Source organism: Tympanuchus pallidicinctus, unplaced genomic scaffold, assembly GCF_026119805.1.
Source record: "Tympanuchus pallidicinctus isolate F22 unplaced genomic scaffold, pur_lepc_1.0 scaffold5, whole genome shotgun sequence".
In the NCBI taxonomy this organism is placed as follows: Eukaryota; Metazoa; Chordata; class Aves; order Galliformes; family Phasianidae; genus Tympanuchus; species Tympanuchus pallidicinctus.
This window is the reverse complement of record NW_026294769.1, coordinates 9,014,024-9,039,505: the sequence shown is the minus strand read 5'-3', so window position 1 is coordinate 9,039,505 and position 25,482 is coordinate 9,014,024. Positions and strand designations below refer to the sequence as shown.

Here is a 25,482-nt window from a genome sequence, read left to right as displayed (position 1 = left end):
AAGGTAGAGGCCACTAGTGCTGGTGGTAAAGCAGGAAGGCTGCGATTCCTCTGGCATCAACAGCAACTTACTCAGGAATGGCACCAAAAGAGACAGCCTTTGATGCTCTAGGCCAGGATTTGGCCTAGAACAACAGTGACTGATGAGGGTAGGGGATATTGTAGCCCCTTGGTACCCAAAGATGGAGAACAATATCAATTAGTGAGATTAGCAGGCTAGGATCAACCATGCCAAGTTATGCCATATCTACAGTCCAGACCTCTATCTTGCCTGAAGCCCATCACTTATATTTATCCTGGGGGATCTATGATACCCTGTGATTAGAAAGATCCCTTAAGCAAGAAAATAAAAGTTGTTAATGCTCTTCCCCTAGGTAGATTGATAAATAACCTTCTGTTTCAGCCAATATCAGGCTCCTTGGATCAGTCTTTCTCTGCTGCCTTGAGCAGCAATATTTTCAAGGCTCCTTGGAAGTAAAGCAGGGTCCAAGGGAAGAATCAAACATCTGTTGCAGAGTTCTGCAAAAATGGAGGACTGAAAATGATGAAAGAAAAGACTGAAGAGACTGATCATACATATAAATAAGAAAGTACATTCTTAGGCATCTGGAGATAGTGACCTCTACACACAAGGAGGAAAAAGTAAGCTGAAAGGAAACAGCAAAACAACCTAGGATTTAACTGCAGGAGGGACAAAGTCTGGCACTAAAGAAGAAGAGCAGGTGCAATGTATGTTCTGCAATGATGAGGTTAATTCATCAAAAAATCTTTGCTAATTGGATTTGGCACAATGATTTTATAGTAGAACTTGGCTTTGTATCTTGGGGGCATGATGTTTTTTTTTACAACATTAAGAATACAGCCAAACTCTGAACTCTGGTCAAATAAGCAGAAACACTTGAGAATGAGCATTGTAACTTTTATTAACTCTATCATCACAATGAAAATGTAAGGACATCTTATAGCACATACACAAGTGAAAATTAACTGTCAGGTTTAATAATGCATCTGGAAAACTTATCTGCAAAAAAAAAAGATACATTTGTTAATCTTCTTAAAGATTCCATCTATGAGGGAAGCTATAAAAGTAATGCCTGCTATTTTATGATGCTGGCCCATGATGCCAGAGGTGGATTTTGGTGGTATGGCAGTAGAGGTTGAACCTTCTCACCAGTATTCTGTTACATGTTGTTGCTGTGTGACAGATGGCAGCAGTGGGGCAGTCTGACAGAATGGTGTCTGATTTGGGAGTGTGGGTGAAGAAAAGGTGTATCACAGAATTCCTCCATGAGAAAAAAAAAAAATGGCTCTCATTGACATTCATCAGTACTTGCTTAACAGGAAGGTGGTGGGTACTGCATTTCAGCAGTGACAGCAGAGAAAGAGAAGTCATGTTCTAGATCGCCGCGCATAGTCGTCACATCATAAAACAAGGAGCAGATCAGTGGATTATAACCAGAGAATCGTGTATGGGATGGAATATCAGCTTTGGTGCATTGGAAATGATGGTGACAACATTGGAATACTGCACATTTTGTTTCAAGCGGGTCTCATGAGTGCTCACACTGGAACAGAATGAACACCATATGCAAGTTTCCCAGACTCTACTGAATCACTGCAAGCCCATAGTCAATACAGCAGTCCATGGTGCAGCAACATGTGAATTCCCCATTAGAGAACAGATTCAAGATGCATCTATCAGAAAGTAAAGTGATGTGCAGTCTTTCAGGATAGGAAAAGGGTGTTCCTTCTGGATTTCCTGGAACCCAGACAAAGCATCAATTCTGACCACTACACTGCAATGCTGACTAAGCTTATGGATTAAACTTCCAGAGCCAGGATAAAGTCTCTTACAACATGGTAACGCCAGGCCTCACACCAATTTGAAGATCGTGGAGCACACTGCCCATCTTGGCTGAATTGTCTTACCACACCCACCATATAGTTTGGATTGGGCACCTTCTGACTTCCAGCTGTTCAGGCTGATGCAAGATGGATTGTGTGGGCAACATTTTCTTACTAACAACATCATCACAGCAGCTGTGAAATGGGACGTCACCTCCACTGGTGCAGATTTTTATGAGTAGGACATGCAGGCTCTTGTTCGTTGCTACAGCATAGCTAGTGGTGGTGACTATGTCTCAAACTAGTGTTTTGTAGCTGATAATTTTCTCTGTCAAATAGAATTATTGTGCTCTTTGTATTTGTTGAGGTTCCTATGGAAATAAATAAGAGGCATTACTTTCAGAGTGACCCATGAACTTAGTGTGTCCTAGAAGTCCTGGCACCTGGAGACTGAAAAAGAAGGAAAAACATCATTATTACAGTAATTTCAAAACATGTCAGGTCTTTTCTTGTATACTGGCCATTTGTATCAGTTCTTAATTCCTTAGTCTGTATCCACCTGTTTAACTTACTTAAGTACCCAAATGTAAGTGCTTCTCTTATACTGAAATGTTGATTTACCTCTGGACTACATTGCTGCACTACAAACTGATGGCAGTTTAACTTTTTGTAGTTAATTTCCTGTACTAGATTAATTGGACTGTATTCTCAGTTGCAGACTTCTGGCTATGCAGCATCTCCCTTCCACATGTCTACCAATCCAACTGACTCAGTTTTCCAGTCCACTGTTCAGCTGTGTGAGTGTGCTGTCCCAACAGGGTTGTTTCGAGACTGGTTATGATTCTGGTCAATTCATTGTAAGGTAAAAATATGCTTACTTTCATTTACAGTTTAAACCACCATAGAACACAATGGTCTACATACATGACAAGCAAAAGAAAAAAATATCAAAAATATCAAGACAGTTCTCAGTCTTCTGCAGAAAATTAATGCATTGATTTTCTTGGCTGGATCACATCAGCTGGGCAATGCTCTAAGGTAAAGTTGAGCTTTAAGACTCCACTGAACACAGTATCATTGGTAACAATGAGTATAAAAAAAAATGGCTCTGAGCTAAAATGGAAAAGATAGCAAATGGCAAATGAAGTGAAAGAAATGAATGTGGAAATAGGTTGAAATGAATAATAGGGCCCACATGTAATAATACATATTTGATGACCCAAAAGGCAGCTCAAAATAAAGGTTAGTGATTTAAAAATATTAAGAGAGTTACAACATCAATGCCTCACGAGGGGCACTGGCAGAAAATTTGTCCTGTGTATCAGTAATATTCACAGGATTATAATGCTATGACAGCTCAGTACAGCTACAATTATTTTTCTCTATACAAAAATCAAATGTTTAGGAATCAATACATCCTAGAACTTGTAAATGGTACTAAAACGTTCAACTTTTTTAAGAAGGAAAGAAGGAACTATAGAAATACACAGCAAGTTGTATATTATTTATTTGTAAAGCTTTGTTTTCTTTGTGCATTTGGGGAAAAAAATGTGGCCATTACAGAATCTAACTTCCACTGTTGTAAAGCTGAGTCAATAGGAGTCCTATTTTAACCAGGATTCATTAATGTAATTACATTTCTGCAGGGTTTTTTAAGCCATTCGTAATGTGCGTAGCCCTACATATTTCAGACTGTCTCTACTGATGGGATTGCCCTGAAAGAAAGAAACAGTGCTGATAATCAGAATGTAGAATGGGCTTTGCAATTCTAATTTGATTACAGATATACTTAAATTGCAAAGGTGTTTTGCAGAATCAGAGGCGTAATCTTAATTTTATAAACCCTGTAAGAACAAGCAGGGTAAAACCCAGCCGGCTCTTCCTCTGTCAATTAAAAGTGTTTCGTTTTTCTTTTGACATATATCAGAAGCCCCTTTCTGTGCTGAATTTTTTTTCACCTCTCTCTTTAATTTGGCCATACTTCATTAAATTACTACTGTATTTTAAAGGTTAAATACAGTGCATCTTTAGATCTTTTCAGTACATCAAAAATGTAAAGCTTAGAAAATAATGGTTTAATTCTAACACAGGATAGTCTTTAAGTGACTGAAGCAAGACTGAGATTAAAAAAAAAAAGAATCAAATACACAAATTCATCTGGAATGGATGAAAATCTTTAATCTTTTGTTTTAATGTAGGCTATTTGCAAAAGCCCAAGACTTTTGCAATAAGTGATAATGTCTTTGTCAATAGAATAACAGAATTGCAGGCGTCTTACAAAAAGGTAAGTAACTACAGATTTTAATTATAAAATCAATGTACTTTTATATGCACAGACTAATTCATTTCAGTAGTAGGATAACTATTACTACTAAGTATTACTGATGAGTAGTACTTCACAATAATTGTTTAACATTTAGAGCTCAAACAGTTAAACTAAACAGCAGCAGTAAGTATCAAGAACTTCACTCTTAGGAGAACTGTTGTCTTGAGTTTATTTGCTGTGAAGGCTATGTGTGAGCTTCTTCATTTTGCTGAGAATCAGTATTTTAAAAGCTCTGAATTTTCTCTGACAAGTAATGGCTTGAGATTTAACCCTCAGCTGCATTTGAATTGAGCCTCCTTACATATTGTGGGCAGTTATGGCCAGAGGCCCAAAAGCAGGCTGTGTAGGAGTACATTGCATCTCATTGCTCTCCCTGAGACACTGGGCCTCCTGCTTGCTGGAGGCTGTGTCTTGTCATTCCCTGACTTGTCCATGACCCTGACAGGGTGAGCTGTTGTGACTTCTTGGGTGTTTCAAAGTGATAAATTTTTCTGTTATCAATCAATAGATTGTGCTAATTCATATCAATACAAGTAATTTTACTGACTTAAATGATTATTGATTGTTAGAAGTCCTTAACTCCAACCACGACCAAGTCCCATCTTACATCAAGGAGGCTTTCTTCACGTATTTGGGTTGTTTTGTAAACGCACTGAAAATACATTTTAAACCTAATTTTGAATTATTTTTTTTTAAAGAAGTCTTTTGATGCCATCAAATGCAAAATTTTGTTTGCCTTTATATACAGAACCTTCACTTTGATGAACAAAACTAAAAGATTTAATAAACCATTATTCTAAATAAGGAAATAAAAGAAATGCAAGAGTAGAATTACAACTATAGAGACTCTAACTTGAGATAGTTATCAAAGGAATCAAATCTCTGAATTGCAGACTTCAAGTTCTGGCAGTAACATCAAAGCTTTTAATATTAGCCTCTTAGTGAGCCAAAAGATCCAGTAAATTCTACAAAACAGGCTGAGGGTCATCTTGCTCATCTGACATGATATGTTTTAGGCGGTTTCAATAAAGCTCAGCATACCACAAGTTGTATTTTGTAAGAGAGGCAGAGGGGAGGCAGAAGCCTCTACAGTCTGTGCAGTTGCACCAGTAATGCCCCAGCCTTTGCCTCACCTCCACACCAGTCTTTGAGTAACAGCACATCTTATTCTGCTCTGCTGTAGGATTCCTGCCCTGATGGGACCTGACTGCATGGCAGATAGGCCACATTCTGGGTTGCGGGTGGGTGGCAAGGTGTTGGTGGTGTGGGGCAGCAGTGGAGGCTTCTGCAAGGACCTATCATTGCCCAAAGCTGAGCCCAGTAACAACAAGTGGGGCACCTCAGGAGAAATGTAGCCAAAAAAGGCAGAAATGCTGGACAGCGGTTTGTGAGAGAGAGGACTGAGGAAAAAAGTGTGAGAAATAGCTCTGCAGATGCCAATGGTGAAGAAGGAGGGGAGGACCCTCACCCCCTGCATTGCTCAGTGAAGAGAAGGGGTGGAGGAGTCAGGGACGAAGGAGTGGAGCTGAGTCAGAGAAGGGGGGAGGAAAGGAGTTGTTTTAATGTTTGCCTTTTTATTTTTTACTACCAAACCAGTAATCGCATATTTATTTTAATCAGCCATGTGCTAAGCTAATTTTCCCCAAGTTAAGCCTGTTTTGCCCACAAAGTCAATTAGTAAGCAACCACCCTGCCTTACATCTCCACCCATGAGCTTTCTCATTCCTCTCCTTGCTATTTTCTCTGCAGTCCCGCTGTCAGGGGTGGTGAGAGGCCTGAGGGAGTTGGGCTGCCAAATGAGGCTTACCCACCATACACTCCTTGACATGAACCTCTACGGAACCAAGGCATTCCCTGAAGGAAAAAGAGTAATGTCAAGAAAGTAATTGAAATGATAAGAAATATTAGACTGCAGTGGAACATATAGAAATTGTCATTACTTTTTGAACAGTCAAATGGCAATAAATCTGGAAGGGATTTCCCATAGCTTTAAATGAATCTGACAGGATCATCTCTGTCTCATATGATCTTGTGCTAATGCTGTTTGTGGTTGGATATAACAGTAACTAGCTGTATGAAAAAAGTCAATTTCATAAAATTCAATCACAGACTTTCTTCACAGCTAAAAATTCCTGATGTAATATAAAGGAAGATTTTTTTTGCTTGAAAGTATTGTAACCAAAAATGCATATCTCAAAAATATTTAGAAAATAATTTGAAGAGTAACTAAATCTTCATTCATATACAATAAGGTGGTCTCAGCTGCCTGTTGTAAATATAATGTAGCTCTGTCTATTTGGTAAGCCAATGCTCATGAGTGTAGGGAAAGGCTGTATGATTTTATTGGTGGCAAAAGAGAAAAATGGTATTTCTTTGCAGTTTTATTATGGTTTTATAAGTCCATGTGAATGCCAGAGAATTCATGTTAAGCAAAGGAGAAATTCCTAAGTCTCCTTCATATTGAATCCGTTATGTTTTTTCCTGCTGTAATTCTACAATGTTCTTTCCACATCACAAAGAGGAATGAAAGGATATTTTAATGAGAAGATGGCCCTCTCAGTAAAAATGTCTATTTTCCCCGTGTGCAGCACATAACACCTGCTGTATCTCTATAAAACAAATGACTGATTCTGAATCATTTCTTATGAGAGAGTTACCTTGGGAACAAAACCGTGTACCAGCTGTGTCACAGCCATCACTTAGCAATTAGCTGAACCCGTCCTCAAGCAGAAACAATGTCACTTTATCTCACAGGTCAGAGATTTTAGGTCAAAAGAATACAGTTCTGCATTAAAGTAAGTCATGTAATTCAAAGTCAGTCCACAAAGAGCTGAAATGGATTTATAGGAAAAATGAAGAGGATGTTTTATTCTTCAGCAAACGTATTTTATAAATTGAAACTAACAAAAATTAAATGTACTTGTTCTCCTAAAAGTGTATCTCAGTAGCAAAACTCATGAAATAGACTTGCATATATAATGTTACCCAACTAATAGGTGAACTGTATTATATTGTCCTCTTATTCTTAAAACACAGTAAGATAAGGACAAAAGGCTTGCTTAGCTCTTGAGTATTCTATATTATGAAATATGTTTTTTTATTAAAAACCTAATTAAAATAAGTTAATTTAGGATCTTTTATTAGTGAAATTAGTCACGATAAGCAAATCCAAGTGGTGATTTTACAACATGACATTTACTGTATTGACCTCAAACCTCTTGAAGTGTTATGGTTTGGCTGAATTGATCATAAAAGAAAGCAGAAAAGCAAGACCTCGATTCACTAATACGGGCTTCAGTTTTCAGAAAGTCTACATGTTTAAAATTTGAGATTAGGCCCTCCCTTCTGAGCCTACTTAAAGATTCATTTTACTGGCTTTTCCCATAGCAAGCACCATCAGATAATGCATTTTACATTCCTTGGGCCTGCTGGAAGAAGGCATGTGGTGTGGCAGGTTTGAATCTGTCAAACCTGACTACAGAATAGGGATGCAGTTGCAATTTTTTTCTCAACCCTACTCTACCCGTTACTTGTCAGTCCTTCACATAGGCCAGAATCTTGGCCCAAGCTCATTCTTTGAGAACATTTTCTGCGTTTTCTAAAGGTCACACAAAGAGTTAGGCTGGAAATGACCTTTGGAGGTCTTGTACAGTCAGCTTCTCCAAGCAGACCTAAGTGCCAAGCCAGCTCGGTTGCCAGCTCTCATGCTTAATCAGTCTTGCAATGTATTTCCGCCCTGCCTCTCTGTGCTTTCTTTCCAGTGCCAAAGCAGATGAATAAAGACAATGCAGCACAAAGTAGAGAGGGGCATACAAAACACTACAGACTTGATAGGAAAAGCAGATCAAATACATATCAGGCAAATGTTAATTATTCAACAACTTCAGTGATAGAAGTCATATGAAAGCCTCCCAAACAGATGGCCTTCTACGCATGGCAGAATTTATTTTCTCTCTAGCTGCAGCTTATGCAATCTAGTGATGGTTTGGTGATGTGTAGCCACTTTTAGAGGTCACTGTGTTCTTTTTGATCAATACTGCTACGGTATAGTGCAGAGAAACCCACCCTTCGGACATGATTTTATCTGAAATTGTGTATTATCTCAAATGAGGAGACTAGTCACCTGAGGCATTTTACATGATTATTGTGGATTTATGGAGTGGTAGGAAACATCAAAGAGACTTTTCCACAAAGAAAAGTAACAACTGTTTGTTTCTCTTTTAGACTGAGGGTATTATGAAAGAAGTGCTATTTTTTTATCAGGGAGCTGCAGAGCAGAATTGCAGGAATCTTTATCAGATCTATTTGTTAACGTTACCCTCTGTCTTTCTAAATGTCTCTTGACCTATATATTCAGGAGGTTTTAAGAAACATACCCACATAAAGTGGTGTTCACAATCTGTTGATTGCTAGAAAATATTGCTAAATGTTGCATAGTATTTATAGTGAAGGAAGCAAATCATCTATTACTAAAGAAAGAAATTGTTAGCAGAAAGCTATAACAAATTTATGGACCAGTCAAAGTTATATGGGTTGGTTTAGAAGAGGCTTGTGATTCACAGTAGCAAATGCAACAGTGAGATATTCCTCTTAAAGAAGACCTTTCGTGTTTTTTTCTGCAAAGGAAAGGATTCCAATTAAGATAAAGACACAATTGGTGCTTTATTCTAACCTGAAAGAGTTAATATGACTTTTAAAAGCCCAGACATATTGAAATATCTGACAAAGATGAAAGAAGTAACATGGAGAGATAAATTTTTATCTTTGATGACCTGTCATGAAGTGTATTGAGTACCAGCTGCTGTGAATTTAATTTCAAAGTTGTTTTTGACAGTGTATTCCAATTATATCCTTACTGAAAGGCTACATTTTTGGTAGATTGACAAGTTTCCTTTTTATTTTTACCTACTAATGAGCAAAACAATCTGTTGCAGTATATTGATCCAGCTTATTTATTTCTGGATATTTAAAATACAGTCCATTGTCCTTGAGTCTTGAGGCACTTTTACCACCTCTAATACAGCAGCATACTTTCATTTGTAAAAAGAAGAGGGATAATAGTTGCTTTTAAGGAATTACCTTCTTTTGTGTGTATGAAAGGACAATTTTTTCAACAAGTGCTATGTCTTGTCTTAGTTAGAAGGGGGATGGTTGTGTTCAAACTAAACTCTTTACCTAGGTCCAATAAGGATCATCAGCAACTTGACAGAATATATAGTCTACTTAAAAGCCACGAATTATGACTAATACTTAGACACTATCAGTATCTGTTGGCCTAATTCTAGGCAGTGCATGAGGACCTGGATATTGTGTGTATATTCTGAAGAATATTACTGATTGCAGCATCAAAAAAAACAGTAGTAGGAGAAACTTTGATTGGACATATGGAAAGAAATATTTGCTAAAAGAAGGCTTCACAACTGCCCAGAGAGGTGGCAAGATAACTGTCCTTGGAGGTTTTAAAAACCAAAGCACAAAACCTTTGCCAATCTGATCTAACTTTGTAGTTAGATCCTGGAGCTGGTGACTATATGGATGAACTTCCAACCTAAATCCTTTTTTTGAGTCTATGATTCTTTCAAAAGAGGCTATCAGTTAAATAAGCCATTATTGCAGGCAGTATGGGGAGCATCACACTAGGAATTCAGAATTCATGCTTACTGGAAAGAACTTCAGAAAGGTCAGAAAGAGGGTAGTGTGGCTGAAAGAGCAGTGCAAAGGCAAAAAAGTAAAATCAAGGATCACCTTCATCTTTCAGAAACAAGGAAAATAAGAAAGACAATGAATGCTAGCAGACTAAGTGTAAAAAGCATCCTAAGACTGTCCAAACCAGGTATGAGCATTAATTTTTAGAAGATATCAAAACTAATATTAACTCCTTTTTGAATGCTTCAGGAGATGGAAGGCAGACAAAGAACCAACAGAAATGATAAGTGAAGAGGATACAGAAAAGATATAGAAAAAATTACACAACAGGAGAGAAACTACATATCACCATTTTATAATTTCTGTGCTGTGTTCAGCTTTCCATTGGGGGTATCACTGAGAAATTGTACCACGAGCTCAACTGAGGGATATAAAACTGCTCCTAACATTTAAGTTAGGAACTGTATAACCAAGCTAGCAGAAACATACCCAGAATAAAAATGCATGAGATTAAAAGGACATCGTTCTGAGAAAACCAAATAAAAACATGCCAGACTGTGATTAATGGTTATAATCAATGGAGTACAGCTGATCTGGATAATTCAGCAATGGGGGTTGGGCCTCGACTGTGTTGATGTTAATTATATTTTCATTTAGCTTGCTTTTTGTGTTAATTTAATAGTGGTAGAGGATATTAATGCTGTTACAGCTAAAGCAATATCCTAATGGCTGAATTAGATTATGGCCTTAATATGAATTTCTACCCGTGTGAGCATTTGATTTTCCATTCTGTGAAACTCCCCAAAGCAGATTTCTAGGATAAACCTGTGGAGATTCATATCACACTCGAAAATGTGCACATGCATTGGAACATCATTCATACTCTAAGACTGCATCACTTATCATTTCTGTCAGGAAATATTTCTTCAGCGATGGTGTCCTTGCTTGTTTGTATTATAGTCTGTCTGTTAGAAAGGGAATCGCTCAGTGGTTTTGTTGTTTTGCTTTTTTTTTTTGCTTTAAAGTTTGTTAGTGTTTACTTCACATTTTCAGTGAAGTTGGACAGATTAATGCAATAGCTCTGTTAAGGAAGCATAGACTCTTGGGGAGCCAGGAAGACCAAAACATTTGAAATAAATAGGAAGCAAATTCTCTGTGCATGGTAAAAACACATTTTTCTTTATTCCCACAGGATAACAGCTAGTCAAGATAGCATGCATTCTGACATTAGCAATATATAATATAGATTAGATTTACTGATAATTCTTAAAAGTGTGCAGTATTTTCCATCTGTTTATTAATGAGGCATACCATCAGAAATGTACAACTTGTCCATATGTTTGGATGCTGAGAATTGGACATCCGGCTTCCAGTAAAAATTAGGGTAGTTGATTGGAGGTTAAAAAATTTTGGACTGTTTTAGATAAGAGATAACAACTTTCAAGCTGATTAGAGGAAACAAAATAACCACAGTATAGCTTTATCTAATACACCTGTACTCCAAATAGTGAAAATATGTGGACTGTTACCCACATGTTCCAAAACTATTGGGAATTGATAAACCAGATAATATCATTGCCAAAGAAAATATATATCAGTTTTTCAAAAATCACAGAATGCCTAAATATGTCTGACGGATGCTTATGGTGATGGTTGTTCAATTTTAAAGGGTACATAGTAACTTCTGTCAATATGATGCATGATTCTATCATCAATCATCCTTCCCCTTTTCATCATTCATTGCTGAACACAGAAATACCAGATTATATTTCCCTTTCTTATTAATATTATATTATAAAGCATATATTTCACTTTTTGAGGATTATTAAGCTCAGGCATTTTTCTTCCTAAAAAGTAATTCTGTCATTTTTGCAAATGCAGAAAAGTCTGCACAGTACTTTGTAAAAGGATATGAGATACTGAGAATGAAGCAGTTCATTGCTTGGATGGATTGCACTAGAAAATAGTTTGGCTAATCAAATCCAGTGCAGGAAAGGAGTTAAATCACTCCCCACATATACACCTTCCAAGGACAACAACAACAACAAAAGAGACATCTCTGGTGTTGCAGTTACTCTGTGAGGCATACCACTAAGTATGTTAACCAGTAAGATTCTTATTCTCCTTCTCCTATATCTCACTACTAGAAATGGTTTCTACACTGCAGTGAAAATTCAATTTCTTATTTTTAAATTATATCTTTGTTATCTTTATTGTTTCTCTTTTTGTGGTGTTTATGTGCTTGACGTAGAATAAAGGCATGGCTTTTAAATAAAATGTACGGGCTGTTATTATTTTGTCATTTATCAGTTGTTAAATTATTTTAACTTCTCCACCTTCAAATCTTTCCAGTATGTCAATACCTGGTAACAAGAATAGCTAAGCTAAGTACCACATAGAGTGTTGTGCTGTGTAAGAATCATTTTAAGAGGGCCCATTCTTTTCCTGGTGCACAACGTAGTACTTCTTCATCTGCCAGAGGAAACTCAGCACATCACACTGCATGCTTTCCAGTTTGATACTATTCTCTAGTCTGTTTCAGGCTTTACAGTGCTGAGAGGGGAAGATATCTTTGCAAAATCAATTTAACTCTATTCTTGTTCTTGTATTAAGGAGTGTTGCATGGTGTTTCGCAAAACTTTCACCATTCCAACATTCCACCAACATTTGCTTCTGTTATCATGGGCCAATATCATTAAATAGGAGACACTAATTTCTAAGCAGCTGTCACACAGTGTGTTGTTCATCTAAGGATCAAGACTGAACCTCCTCTCTGGGCAATCTCATACCAGGCTTATTTGGACTCCCTGTGAAGACTTTCTTCCTGTGTCCACTCAAACCTCCTCTAATCCAGTTTGTGATTGATTGTTTTTCTATTTGCACTTTGAGAAGAGTTCATATCCACACACCATGACTTACCCCTATGTAGGAGAAGACTGTACGCAGGCTTCCTCCTCCAGTTCCTCAGACAAAGAACAACTTTGCCATAATGCATATAATAAAACTGTTTTTACCTTTCAGAATCTTAGATGAGCACTCTAGTAAATGACAACACAGAAGCAGGCAGTAAGAAACAAAATTAAATCAAATGTATGTTTCAAATTATTTACTTTTATGTATTTGGAAAGTAAAGCATATAAGCAGCTGCCACTTGTAGTTTTTTAGAATATATTCACCATTCAATTCAGCAGGTATACTTTAGGAACCAAAAGACCACTGCTTAAGCACCAAATGTTTGTGGTATTGTCATGCATCGGAAACCACTGCTGCTGTAAAGCTGTGAAAGATTTCTAACCCATCCATTAGTTCTCCTCACTTTCCCTCTCCCAAGCCCTCCCCTGTCTCATGAGGATTTAAATATACGCCTGAAAAAATATAGCTTGGTTAGTCTTTACACCATGAATAAAGTGATGGTCAGTAAAAGGCTTTGTGAAAAGACTGAATTTTTCCACACAAAGCTAGCATCAGCTCCAGCCCAAAACTGTGTGACCTCAGCAGAGCTACTGCAGTTCGCAGTATTTCTTCTTCACCTTTTGAACTTCATAGTGCTCTGTTTTCTGGGTTCTTTGAAACAGGCACTGTTTATGGCTTCCCAGGAGAGCCAAAGATCTTACAAAAGATCTTTCACAGTACAGAATCTTGGCTGCAGTCTTGCCAGTCCATACCAGAAGCTAATGTTGCTATGCATTAGTTTAGAAATGAAAGCTTACATGACCAGACTTACTGATGTGAACATTTCATGCTTATATGGCAGCATTCCTTAAGAATACATATAAAGGTACAGGTACAAAAATTGAACATAGTGATAAAATTGATAAGAGCAGTTTATAGGGTACAGTGGTTCATGAGAGCACATTACAGCTCACACTGTAGCAGATGAGAGGCAGAATACCTAAAACAACCTCATTTTCTTTCATATGTTTTCAGTATTTCATCAGGCAGACACTCGCTCAGCACCACTTCTAGCGGAGCTTAGGAGAAAATGTTTAGTGGTATCTTAGAAAGTGTGAATGGCAGTTGTGAGAAGCACAGTAACTCATTATAATTTTTTTTGCTCTACTCTGCTAGGTAGCATCCTTTTGAAACAATTTTGAATAGGCAGCTTTAACTTGGTGCTTGGCTCTCAAAGTATTCTTCAGTGGCTGTCCGCCACTGCTCTTAATGGCTCTTTCCCTTATTTCTAACACCAACTACCAACTTGCCAAAAGGGAAAATGTGAAAAGGAAAAAGAGTCTGTGGAGGTGAAAAATTATCATTAAAAAGTACAACTAGCAGACTATCACGAAGAATTGGAAATTAAAGCAAAAGGAAAAGATAAAAACAAAAAGGGAGAAAGGAAAGAGGGGCTAAGTTATCCTAGAAGTTATGTTATTCTCTTCAGTTTGCAATGCATTAATATTATTTGAGCACGTACTGTTGAGTACTTTTGCCAGTTCTAGGGCAAAACCACCCTCACTGTAAAAGATTTTTCCTTATGTCCAGCCTAAACCTACCATCTTTGAGCTTGAAGCCATTTCCCCTTGTTCTAGCATGGCAGACCCTGCTAAAGACTCTGTTCCCTTCTTTCCTGTAGTTCCCCTTTAGAAACCGAAAGGCCGCTATCAGGGCACCTTGCAGCCTTCTCTTCCCCAGGCTGAACAGCCCCAGCTCTCTCTGCCTGCCCTCATAGGAGAGGTGTTCCATTCCTTGGATCATTTCTGTGGCCCTCTTCTGGACACGCTCCAACAGGTCTATGTCTCTCCAGTACCGAGGACTCTACATCTGGAAGAGCTCTTACTATGTTAGGTTAAAGTTAAAGAAGCGAGGTGAAGCAGAGTCTGTCACTCAAGGCATGAGCTGTGCCTGTCCAGAGCTCTCCCAGAGGCACTCCACACGAACATGCAGTGTGCTCTCTTGGGCCAGACCCTTTTCTTTCTTTTCTGTCAGTGTTTCCAATGGCTTGACCAAATGGGGCAATCGCCACATTCTCTTCAAGGCTGATTTGCAGTGACAACTTTGGGGACACACATTGTGCTCATCAATGGAGAGCAGAGGAGCTTGACCATTCTAATTCACTGAGCTGCCACAGCAAGAGATAAGTATTTACCCATTCCTGCTGTGCTACAGATAATAACATGTTTCAGACAAATTATTCCAGTAATTAAATTGAACTTCTTATCTCGCTGAAAACAATACCCCAAGGGTTTCCCTGTGAAAATCCTAATAATGGTTTTACTACTTTCCTTCTGGCAGCAGCTCACTAAGTGTCAGTAATTCCATTCTCTCCTAATGTATTTCAAGGCAGAAGCATTAGACAAATGCACTGGAACAGCATGAAGCAATGTCCCATAGTCATGAATGGTGAGTTGGTCTAGAGAGTGCTACTGACAACTATTGAGCAGAGATGCAGTGTTACTCTTGGGACAATCCCCATTCAGAGACCTCTTTTTACTGGACACAGAATATCTCAGTGGACCTGTCATGGGAAAAGTTCAACTAGCATTTGTTTTCCAGTCTCTTCAGCCAGCGTTACCTAAACAGACCAAAGTGTTCCCCTCCTTGGTACTCCTAATATTGAATTCACTTAACTGTATATGTTCAATGCTTACTAAAAATTCTAAATGATTTGATCTAATTCTTTCCACTAAAGCTTCTAGGACAAACAATTGATCTTTGTCAAGACAAAAGTCATTGATGAAAAACACCCATGGACAATGTTAACGCTTGTTGTTTTGGCTATTCTATCTTGAATAGAACTGCTGAATTCTGACTGCTCCTGGACTTCTAAAGCATTTCATAGTTCAAGGGAAGAAGATACACAACAAAGGTACATTTCAATGGTTATAAAATAGCATCTAATATAGAACAACATATTACAAGTCAAGACATCTGTTCATATTATTATGAGAGTCTCAGTTCAATTACATTCATTATAAACTATGGAAGAACAATTACAATAGAAATGCACAGGTTATTGTTTCTGAGCTTGAGGCTAAATTGAAGATTAGGTTTCTGTGCATTATGAAATCTGAAAGAATTTTCTGAGCTATCACAATCCAGAATTATTGCAATAACTTACATTAAAAATTATATTTGAAAGCAGATTAAATACAACTATGCCCATATATTTAAACCTTGGATGTCCAGAAATAGCTGCAAGTACACGTAGGGCTTAAACACAATCTTAAAATGGGAATGTGTGCCATATCACACTGTTACCTTTCCAGAACAATATTTATCTACCTAGAATATTTGTGCATGACCTACACAGAATTCAGGAACATTTGGTGCAATTTCATTCTTTTACACATCCTGATGAGTCCTACCTACCACTTAAATAGTCTGCCCTCTTGTGAAGTGAAGAAGGATTTCGCTTTATTCTGCAGGCAATGGTTAGCAGGAACATGAAATTGTATGTGTTAGAAGGGACCTATGCATTTATAGTTAATTTATTATGCATTTAGTATTTCATATACTGCAACTTCTGTCCACTGCTTCTCATCCAGTCACACTGTACTTCTAGAAGCATCTTGGATCCATCTTTTCTAAACCTTCCCTTTCAGTAAATGGAAATGTAACAAGATCCTTCCTTTATCCTTCCCTTCTAAAGACTGCAGAAAGTAGTTTGCTGAGACGCTCCTTGCATGTGATGTGCTGCAATCTTCTAAACATCTCAGTCATCATCTGCTGATGTCAATGTTTTTTCCTAGCAGAATCACAAAACAGGACACAACATGATAGATGCAATTTCAGCAGTGTTGAAAAGAGAAGGGGAAACCATCTCTCTCCACCTGCTGGCTACACTCTTGCTTATGCATCTTCAGTATGCTTTTGTCTTCTCCATCGGGGAGCACTGCTGACTCAGCGTGTCATCCATGAGGTTCCCCAGGCTTTTCCTGACAGCAAATGGGAACAGGTAAATGCTGGCATTATCCCAAGAAGGTGTAATAAATGATGATTTTGAGATGGGTTCACTGTTAAATGTACATGAGCAGTTTGGCTTGAGCTTATCACAACAGAGAGCTGTTAGTTTATTTGGGTCTTATCACCACAATAATCTGAGTGTGTCACAAGCTATTAATCTCTCAGAACTTCATTTTTCCTCCATAATAAATATTTTCTGGAAATTATCCATCATTTTTTTTCTCAATTTTGATACAGATAAACTATGATTGTTCAAATGTTAGATTCTGAAATATGGGCTGCATCTACCCTGCAAATGAAACCTGTGTTTGTTGGCTTCCTTCAGTGCCTCCCACAGGCTAGAAAGGAAAGAGAAGTGCTCTGCATCCTGAGTTACTGGTAGAGTGAAATGAACCTTGAGGACACCTGAATTCAGGCAGGAACAGCAGTGGCTAGAAGCCATGGTAGGACACCAATAAGAAACAACAGCTGGCATTTTGGTGAACCCTATGCCTCTGTAGAGACAGGATTTCCGTGGGTTGCAGTTACATTCTCATCTCCGCAAACTAAGCCTGAGCCTCCTGTCTAACAAGAACACTACAAAGATCTCCGAGTTCTGCAAAGAGTTATAAAGAGTCAGGGATTCTGGACTTAGGTGTATCAGAGCAGGACAGCTAGTAACAAGATTTTGTTTCTATCTCCCATATCTGTTTGGAATTATACTTCCTTAATTCAGTATTGCAGAAACAGTGAAATTTTTGCTTTTCATGCAGTAAATGAGGCCTGAACTGAGAAAACATATTCACCAAGCTGATGTGATGCTGACTGCAATAGTGGTTAGAAATTATGAGATGAAAATAACTGGAAATAAAAGAAACATCACTGAAGTTATATCATACCTTAGACTTAGTATCAGACACATATTCTTGGGTGCACTAAGTACAAATCAACCTTTTTTCTCCTTCACGTAACTTTGCTGGGACCACTACAAGTATCTGGAAATATTTTATAAACTCACCAATGAAATACCACTTACCATCTTCAACTATAGTGTTTACCTGAACTTTTTTCTTACATTTTCATTCTTCATTTTCAAAATGGAAAAAACATTTTGCTCCACCACAGTAGTGCTTAGACCTCTTGCTGTAATAAAATTCTTCTTTTTAACAGTGTTTTATATATATATATATATATATGTATATAATTTTTTTTTCTTTCCTTATAGAAAACACATAAACACGTGTGGATGCAATGCGCTTACAAGTTAAAGAAAACAAGTTGTGGGAACGCAGAGTCACAGTTTTAGGTGTGAACAGTGCAGGGAATAGAATCACAGAGTCATTTGAGTTGGAAGGGTCCCTTAAAGGTCATCTCACCCAACTCCCCTTCAATGAACAGGGACACCCACAGCTAGATCAGGTTGCTCAGAGCCCCAGCCAGCCTGACTTCGAGTGTCTCCAGGAACGGGGCTTCTCTGAGCAACCTGTTCCAGTGCCTCATATCTAACATAAACCTCCCCTCTTTTAGTTTGAAACCATTTCCCCGTGTCCTGTTACAACAGACCCTGCTAAAGAGTCTGTCCCCTTCTTTCATACATCCCCCCTTCAGATACTGGGAAGCTGCTCTCAGGTCTCGCTGGAGTTTTCTCCAGGCTGAACAGCCTCAACTCTCAAGAGAAGAGAGCCTATGAGGACAATGTCCCAGAAGAGCACCCCTAGAAGAACCAGTTTCTTGGTTTTCAGTTACTAGTCACTGAAAGAGCAATCTCAGGAATTGGAAAGTCAACTAAACAAACAAACAAGCTTTTTCTTTAAGAAACAATTCAGTAGCTACTGAAGAAGGCAACACAGCTGGCAGCTGGATAAAGCCACTTTCCAAAGCCTGGCACAGCAGCACCCTTCAGTACTGCATGGTGTGTAGCCCAGGGGGCAAAGGTGCTGTGCTGGGAACCCTGGAGACTTCTTGCAAGGGGACAAGATCTAGAAGCAGAGAAAAGTACTCCTAATCATACAATCAATACATAAGATTCAGCCATTGAATTTTTTATGCCTTACGATCAGGAATAACAGGACATTTTTTTAAAGATAATTTGCTCTATTACTCTCAATAAAATAATCATAGAACAAGCATGAGGAAGGACTGGTTTAAACAGGAGCATGTTCATCTGCAGAACTTACTAAGCACATTCTGATCACGAATTAGAGAAACAAAGCTATGAGTTCATTAGCAAAAAAAAAAAAAAAAAAGTTAAGTGAAAACTGTGGAGAATCAAAAGATTAAGAAAAATCAATTAAGAAAAACACTCACTGATTATTTCCCTTTTTCTTGTTGTGCCTAGATGTTGCAGACCCTGTAAGCTATTTAGAGCTTCCTGCAATAATCTGAAAACAACACACGCTTAAAAGTAGACTCAAATGCCTTTTTCCTTCTGGGTATGTCTGCAATACTGCCAAGAAATGCTAACATAGCCATGTTAGCTGTAAACAAGCCAATTCAGCTGTGAAGTAATGCCAGACAGCTGGATAAATTGGTTCAGAAAAATCTTGCAACTATGTGAGGGGCCTGCTGCTGGCACACAATTCAGCTGGTTTACATCTACATTTGGTCTGGGAGAAGGCAAGTGAGAAGCAAAGAGGCATGTTGGTATTAGGTAATACAAGTAACAAGCAATTGGGCAGATTAGCAATGGCTCTGACTCAATATATCCTGATATAGAAAAAGTAATATTTTTTAATCTTGAACCTGGGTCAAAAACCTGCACTGCTGTCTGTTCAGAGAGCTGTGAATCAGTATCACATTTCAGTCTTCAGAACAAATTCCAGTATTTTACATCTCTTCGTGTGAATTCTCCTCTTCCTTTCCCTCTCCTTAATGTTCCTTCAAAGCCTTCATGTTGATCATTTTATTTGTTCAAGTTATCATCAGTGATCTTCTGTGTTCCTTTTTCCTAGTTAAGAGAGAGCTTAATACTGCTTTGTGACTTGGTTGCATTGGTATAATTTTCAGGTTTCATTTTTCCTTTATTTTACTAACAAGCAAAGAATAATTTAAGTCACCACCTAATCACCAACTTTTTGCAGTATAAAATGGAATCTGTTGCTTGTTAGGATTTTTAATGTAAAGAGACACAGGGTAGTCTGATCTGACCAAGAGATCAGTTTATGAGGAAGGCTGTGGTGGATGGAATCCCTTCTGCTCTCAAGTTTAGCGAGACTCTTTCATACAGAAAGTCCTTCTGCAGCTCTTAGTATTAGAAAAAATTGGGCTCTTATAATTCTGATGTGCTGTGCTACTCTGTAAATGTGCCCGGGTCTCTTCTGTGAAAATAAACCAAGAAAAGATTCTGGAAGGCTGTATAGAGACTTTGTACAATTTTAGGCACTAGGTGAACTATTCTAGATTTGGTATAAGCCCCTGAAATCAATGAGATTATAATGAGAATGTTGGCTCATCTCCAGCAATATGGACAGCTGGGCAATGCTGTGGCCTTTTCTAATTTTGATCTAGCACAGTGATGCCCTTCATTTCACGCAAATTGATCAAAATCAATATCTAGCACACAAAGAGTTCTTCTGTTCATTTTGTTGTTCCAGAATACTTCTCAACTGCACCGTTATGCAAGATAGAAGTTATGAGAAAGAAATAAATGGATTGTGATCTGAATGTTGCTTTGAGTGGTAAAACCCATGTCATTCACTTTGAAAACAACTCACAGTATATTGAGTAGTTACCTTTTTGCTTTCTGCTTTAGCTGGCTGCTTAATTAAAGTCCTGTTTTAAAATACTGAATAATGCATATTGATTAATAGCTCCACAAAAACTGCGAGAGTAAGATTGACATCTGGTGGACTTGACAGATGCACGAGCCATTCACAATGCTTTTATGTCAGGCAATTCAGTCCCTAGTAAAGGAAATTGTGTGACTAATGAGTTTTGCACCACCTCTTCATGTGCTCATCTGCTTTCCCATTGATGTAATTTATTAGGCACTTATGTGAGTCATGGTTAGCACACTGAAGTGGGAGTGGTTGGTGGCAGCAATTAAAATCACCATAAAGCAAATAAAACAGAAATCAGTAAAGTAGGAAATGATGTCTAAGATGTGGGGAACAGGTGTTTTCCTTATACGCTTGCACTAAATATTTGCAAGGAATTAAATAAAGAGACAGGTAAAGTTGGCATTTGATGATATGTTTGTACTCATAACTATTTCTATGAACAAGTATCTTGTATCACTGATGGACTTTAAAAGAGCATGGTTAGTTTTTCCCTGTTATGAAAACTTTCCTGATTCACTATGATGAACTGAGTCGTTTATGTGGCATCTTCCCTTCAGTGTCACATTCAACAGTCAAGCAACAATCTTATAAACAGAATATTTGTAGGTTATCACATGGATGATATATGGTTGCTGGAAGAATAAACTCCAAAAATAACTACTCATGTTTAATTATCAAACGGGTAATGTACTGCAAGTGAGATTTATTGGAAATTTTCCTAAGCTGTTCCATTCAAAACTTAAAGATGGCTGGAAGGAGTGTGAGCAATTGATTTATATAAAGAGCTCCTTTGCTTTTATTAATAGATAAAGTAATAGGTTTCAGGCTTCATTGCGCTGATGTGGAGGTTGGCTACCAAGATCCTGACACCTGGTCACTTTTGTGGTGCCTACTGAACCATCTACCAAGTATCAGATGGGACTCAAAGCAACTTAAAGGTGCTTGAAATATGTCTGAGTCAGGAAGACACACTTCCAGCCAAGGACAAAAGGTCTTTAGTAGTCATCAGAAAACTATTGCTGTCCACGAGAGTCAATAAGAAGCTGCTAAGTTGGTTCCTCTAAAGAGCATGAGTATAGGTGCTGTACAGCGTGTCTTTTTCTGTATAGTCCACTGGCATTTGGGGTGAACAGGAACATTGTGTTCCAAGTGAATAAAATCAACAATGGAAGTCAGTTCTGTGAAGAACACAGATTTGAGTTAGCTCCAGGCAAATTGTAATGTAATTGTACATGGGAATTATTCTGACAGAGTATGGAAGTGGGGTTGTCTACTTTATTTATTTCCAAGCCCAAAGGACAAGTAATGAATTTTTATTAGCGTCCTGCAAGCTTTGTTGATAGAAACCCAGGAAGCAGAAAAATGTTTGTATGCATGTCATAAAAGAGGGTATAATAAACTGACTACATTCAGCAAGTTAGATATTTTTTTCTAAAGGAGATTTTTGCTGACTGTGACAAATGTCTAGCACCTCAACACTGAACTAATCAAAAAACACTGAGTCAGGGTTGGAATGTGTCAGTACGGACTAGAATATGACTGCATGAACAGCAGTCCTGCTGGAGATAACAGGGGATAGCAAGCAGAATATAAGCCAACAGTGTGGTCTCATTGCAAAAAAGCAAATCATGCGCAGAGTCACTTTAATATCACATCAAGCAGACTGAAGGAAGTTATTAGCTTCCTGAACTTGCTATTACCAATGACTCTCGTTTGTATGCAGATACAGGCTTCTAATTTCAAAGGGGATATGGAGGAACTGGAAAAAGTCAGGCACCGAAGATGGCCAGAGTACACCCTGGGGGAGAATGTTGTAGTATCTGACCTTGTTGGTCTCTTGAAGAGGAAGTGAAGAAATAATCTAATATTAGCCTGCAGCTATCTAACTGGTGGCTACGAAGCTGAGAGGATGCTTTTTTTGTGTGTGTGTGTGATTACAGAAGACACAATGGACTTGATTTATAACATGAGAGGCTCAATTTGAACATTTGGAAAAGATTTATTCACCAGAAGGGTAAGAGCACAGAAGCATGTTATCCAGGAAGGAGTTGGAGTCTTCAATTTTGAAGGTTTTCAAGACATTCTTACACAAAAGTGTGGGTGACCTAATGCAGCGTGGCAACCGTCCTGTTTCAAGCAGGAGGTTGAAATGGACACCTCAGGAGGACCTTCCAAATATTTTCACAGTTTTAAGATAGCGTTCCCATCCAAGCCACCCCATGTGAGCTAGTTTTAAGTGTTCTAAAAGCAGACAGGATGTCTGATGCCAAACAAGCAATACACAGGTTAAAAGGCTGTCTTAGAACTGAAATTCGTAGTTTGTAGAGATTGCTTGCCCAAGCATCAAAAGAGTATAGAAAATAATTAAGAATGAGGCAAGGCAATCCAATACCAACAAAGGACCAGCTGAAATGAAGTGCTGAGAAGTATAAACACTCTGAGCTTCTTTTAGGAGGCTAAGAATGTGTGCTGGTAGATAGCAGTACCTAGCAGTGCTAAAGTAAAAAATTACATTTCCAACATCACTTGCATACTGATCAGTACTGTATGATATATATTTTTTTCTAAATGGCACTTAAAGAACAAACAAAGAACTTGCAGAAGAAAAGTAGCTCTTTCTTAAAGACCTCAAAGCCACAAGACTTTCCTTACTTGTGAAAGTTATGCAAAGAAAGATGAGGTGAAAGACCTGAGTTCTGGAGAGACTCATCACAACAACCAGAAATTCAAGACAGACATTGTTGCTTCTCTTACAAGATCTGACTAACTGTTTTCCATTTATTGAAGGTAATAAATAGAAGTAGAGGAATGGCATAGAATTTATTGATATGCTAAAGGTAAAATTGATATTTCAAAGTCAATGTAGCCATTGATTCAAAAGCAGTCATGTCTAAAAGTTGTTTCTGTAGCTGTTGAGGCAATCATAACTACATTATGTGTGCAAAAACGAATCACTTCTGGAAATGTAATGCTCCAATCCTATACCTACCATGATTTAAGGAGCAGAGGAAAGTTAGCTGATCACTTTTAACAACAGCACAGTTGTTTCCTGGCATAAGTCAAGCAAGGCACTATGGGGACTGAAAGGGGGACTGAAAGAAATCTGTCCACAGTCATCCAAGACAAGACCAGCACAATGCAATTTCTGTAGCTCACTGGGTGAGTTAGCTGTTTGCTGCATTTGTGTGGTTTGATAAACTTAGACTTCTGATTATGGGGATTATGTTTTAATTTCAACCTGAATTTTATTATTGTGTTCATCAGGCTTCGCAATTTTGGTAAAATCATAGTAAGTTTGCTTAGTGTATGATCAGTTAAGTAAATGAATATAGGCAAGCTGCAAGGACAGAACACTGAGACCATAAGTAGCCATAGACAAGAAATTTGCAAGTCAGTTATGTCTCTGCAAGGTCATTTCCTCTGAATAGTAATTCAAAAAGAATCAATTCACTACAGAACTAGTTCTTTCTAGAAATGCAAATATTCTTCAGCAGGATATTGTTGAACAGAATAAGCAGTTTTACTGGTCATGCAATTGGAGGTGACTTCTTGGAAGAGCTTAGAGAATTTCTTAAGTGTGGAAGCTATACTAACCTGCAATCACAGTACAGAAGGAGATACGGGAAAACAAGAAAATGAACTGAATAAGAAGAAGCCAATTTTATACTTTATGATTTTTACTGTATGATCTTAGATGTAATCTTCTCAGCTGCTGCCTCTATTCTACTTCTGTTATTACAAACTGGAAGTTGTTAATATTCATGGCATTCATATTTTCTCCTTACTTGTGAATATTCATGACATTCGCTTGAAGCGCAAAGATGAAGATACTGAGTCTCTTAGCCCAGTTTCCTGGTTCTGTTGCAGACAATCATATAGCGTAATTATGAAAACTTAGTTTAAAAAAAAAAAGAAAAAGAAAAGAAAAAGAAACAAAATAGAGCTTTTTCCTGCCTTGGAATGTAGAAACTCATAAATTCTCAAGACAAGGATTTTGCTGGAAGACAGTAGTTCCATATATTCCACAAAACAACAACAACAAAAATGTTTTCAACACAGATTTGTAAGTTTGTTTCATTCATAAGCTCCTTCCAGACTAGACAGTAAACACAAAGGCTGAATTATATTTGGAGGGGGAGGGGAAGGTAGGGAGAGTGAGAGAGGAGGAGGAGAAGGAGAAATCACTACAATGTCATGATACATTTTTTTTTCAATTGCTAAATGAGATTTATTCTAATATTAAAAGCTAGAAAATGAACCCCAGATTTTCAGGACTGCTATTCATAACACTCCTGTAATACTTGAATTCCTCACAGCCTTGCTGACTCATACCCTCACTCTTTGTGGCTGCTGTTTCACGGACACCGATCCCCTGCCACCAACAGTCACACTGCTGTTGCTGCATGCAGATTGCCACACAGACATATGTGTGCCCACCACAGGCAGTCCCTCACTTGGGAAGAGGGTTATATACGGACTTCAGTGAGAGGGCAGAACAGACTGTAATAAGGCACAGGGCACAGCCAGAAAAGTGCACTGACCAGCAGCCTGCTTCCACACACTCAGCACATTTATCCCACGCTTGTTCCTCCAAAAAACACTTTGATCCTTCCTTTTGTCGTAATTGCAGCGCTAGCCACTGCATCTGTACATTGCTACTGTATGGCTAGTAGCAGAACTGGATATTGTGCATGGGATGTTCTATGCCATTTGACACCATGCAGAAGGGGTTCTGAAGGAGTGCGAGTTCATCTCGCTCTCTTACACTTCTCAGGAGCTAGCTGGGCATCAGTCATGGGGTGGTGAGCAATTGCTTGTGCACCAGTTGTTATGTACATTCACATACATAGATGTATTTGCTGTAATTATTATCTTTTTTTTCCTTTTCTCTGTCTTAGTAGTAAATAGTTCTATCTCAACCCACAAGTTCTGCTTTGTTTTTCTTGATTCTCTCCCTCATCCTGCTGGAAAGGGTGGGAATGAGTGAATGTCTGTGTGGTGCTCA

At 38.2% G+C, this 25,482-nt stretch overlaps 1 protein-coding gene across 5 annotated transcripts in view; it reads right to left on the bottom strand.

The window, feature by feature from the left end:
• Nucleotides 1-939: 939 nt before the first annotated feature.
• Nucleotides 940-25,482, bottom strand: part of MED10 (mediator complex subunit 10) — a 39,181-nt gene continuing 14,638 nt past the window's right edge. For 2 of the 5 annotated variants that reach the window (XM_052703558.1, XM_052703560.1), the window contains exon 5: nucleotides 940-2,294. In XM_052703558.1, coding sequence (XP_052559518.1) covers nucleotides 2,216-2,294 — 79 coding nt within the window. In that variant the 3' untranslated portion in view covers nucleotides 940-2,215. Of the gene's footprint in view, nucleotides 2,295-12,752; nucleotides 12,855-25,482 lie in introns of those variants that run through there. The other 3 variants (XM_052703562.1, XM_052703557.1, XM_052703561.1) reach the window with 3 other exon arrangements.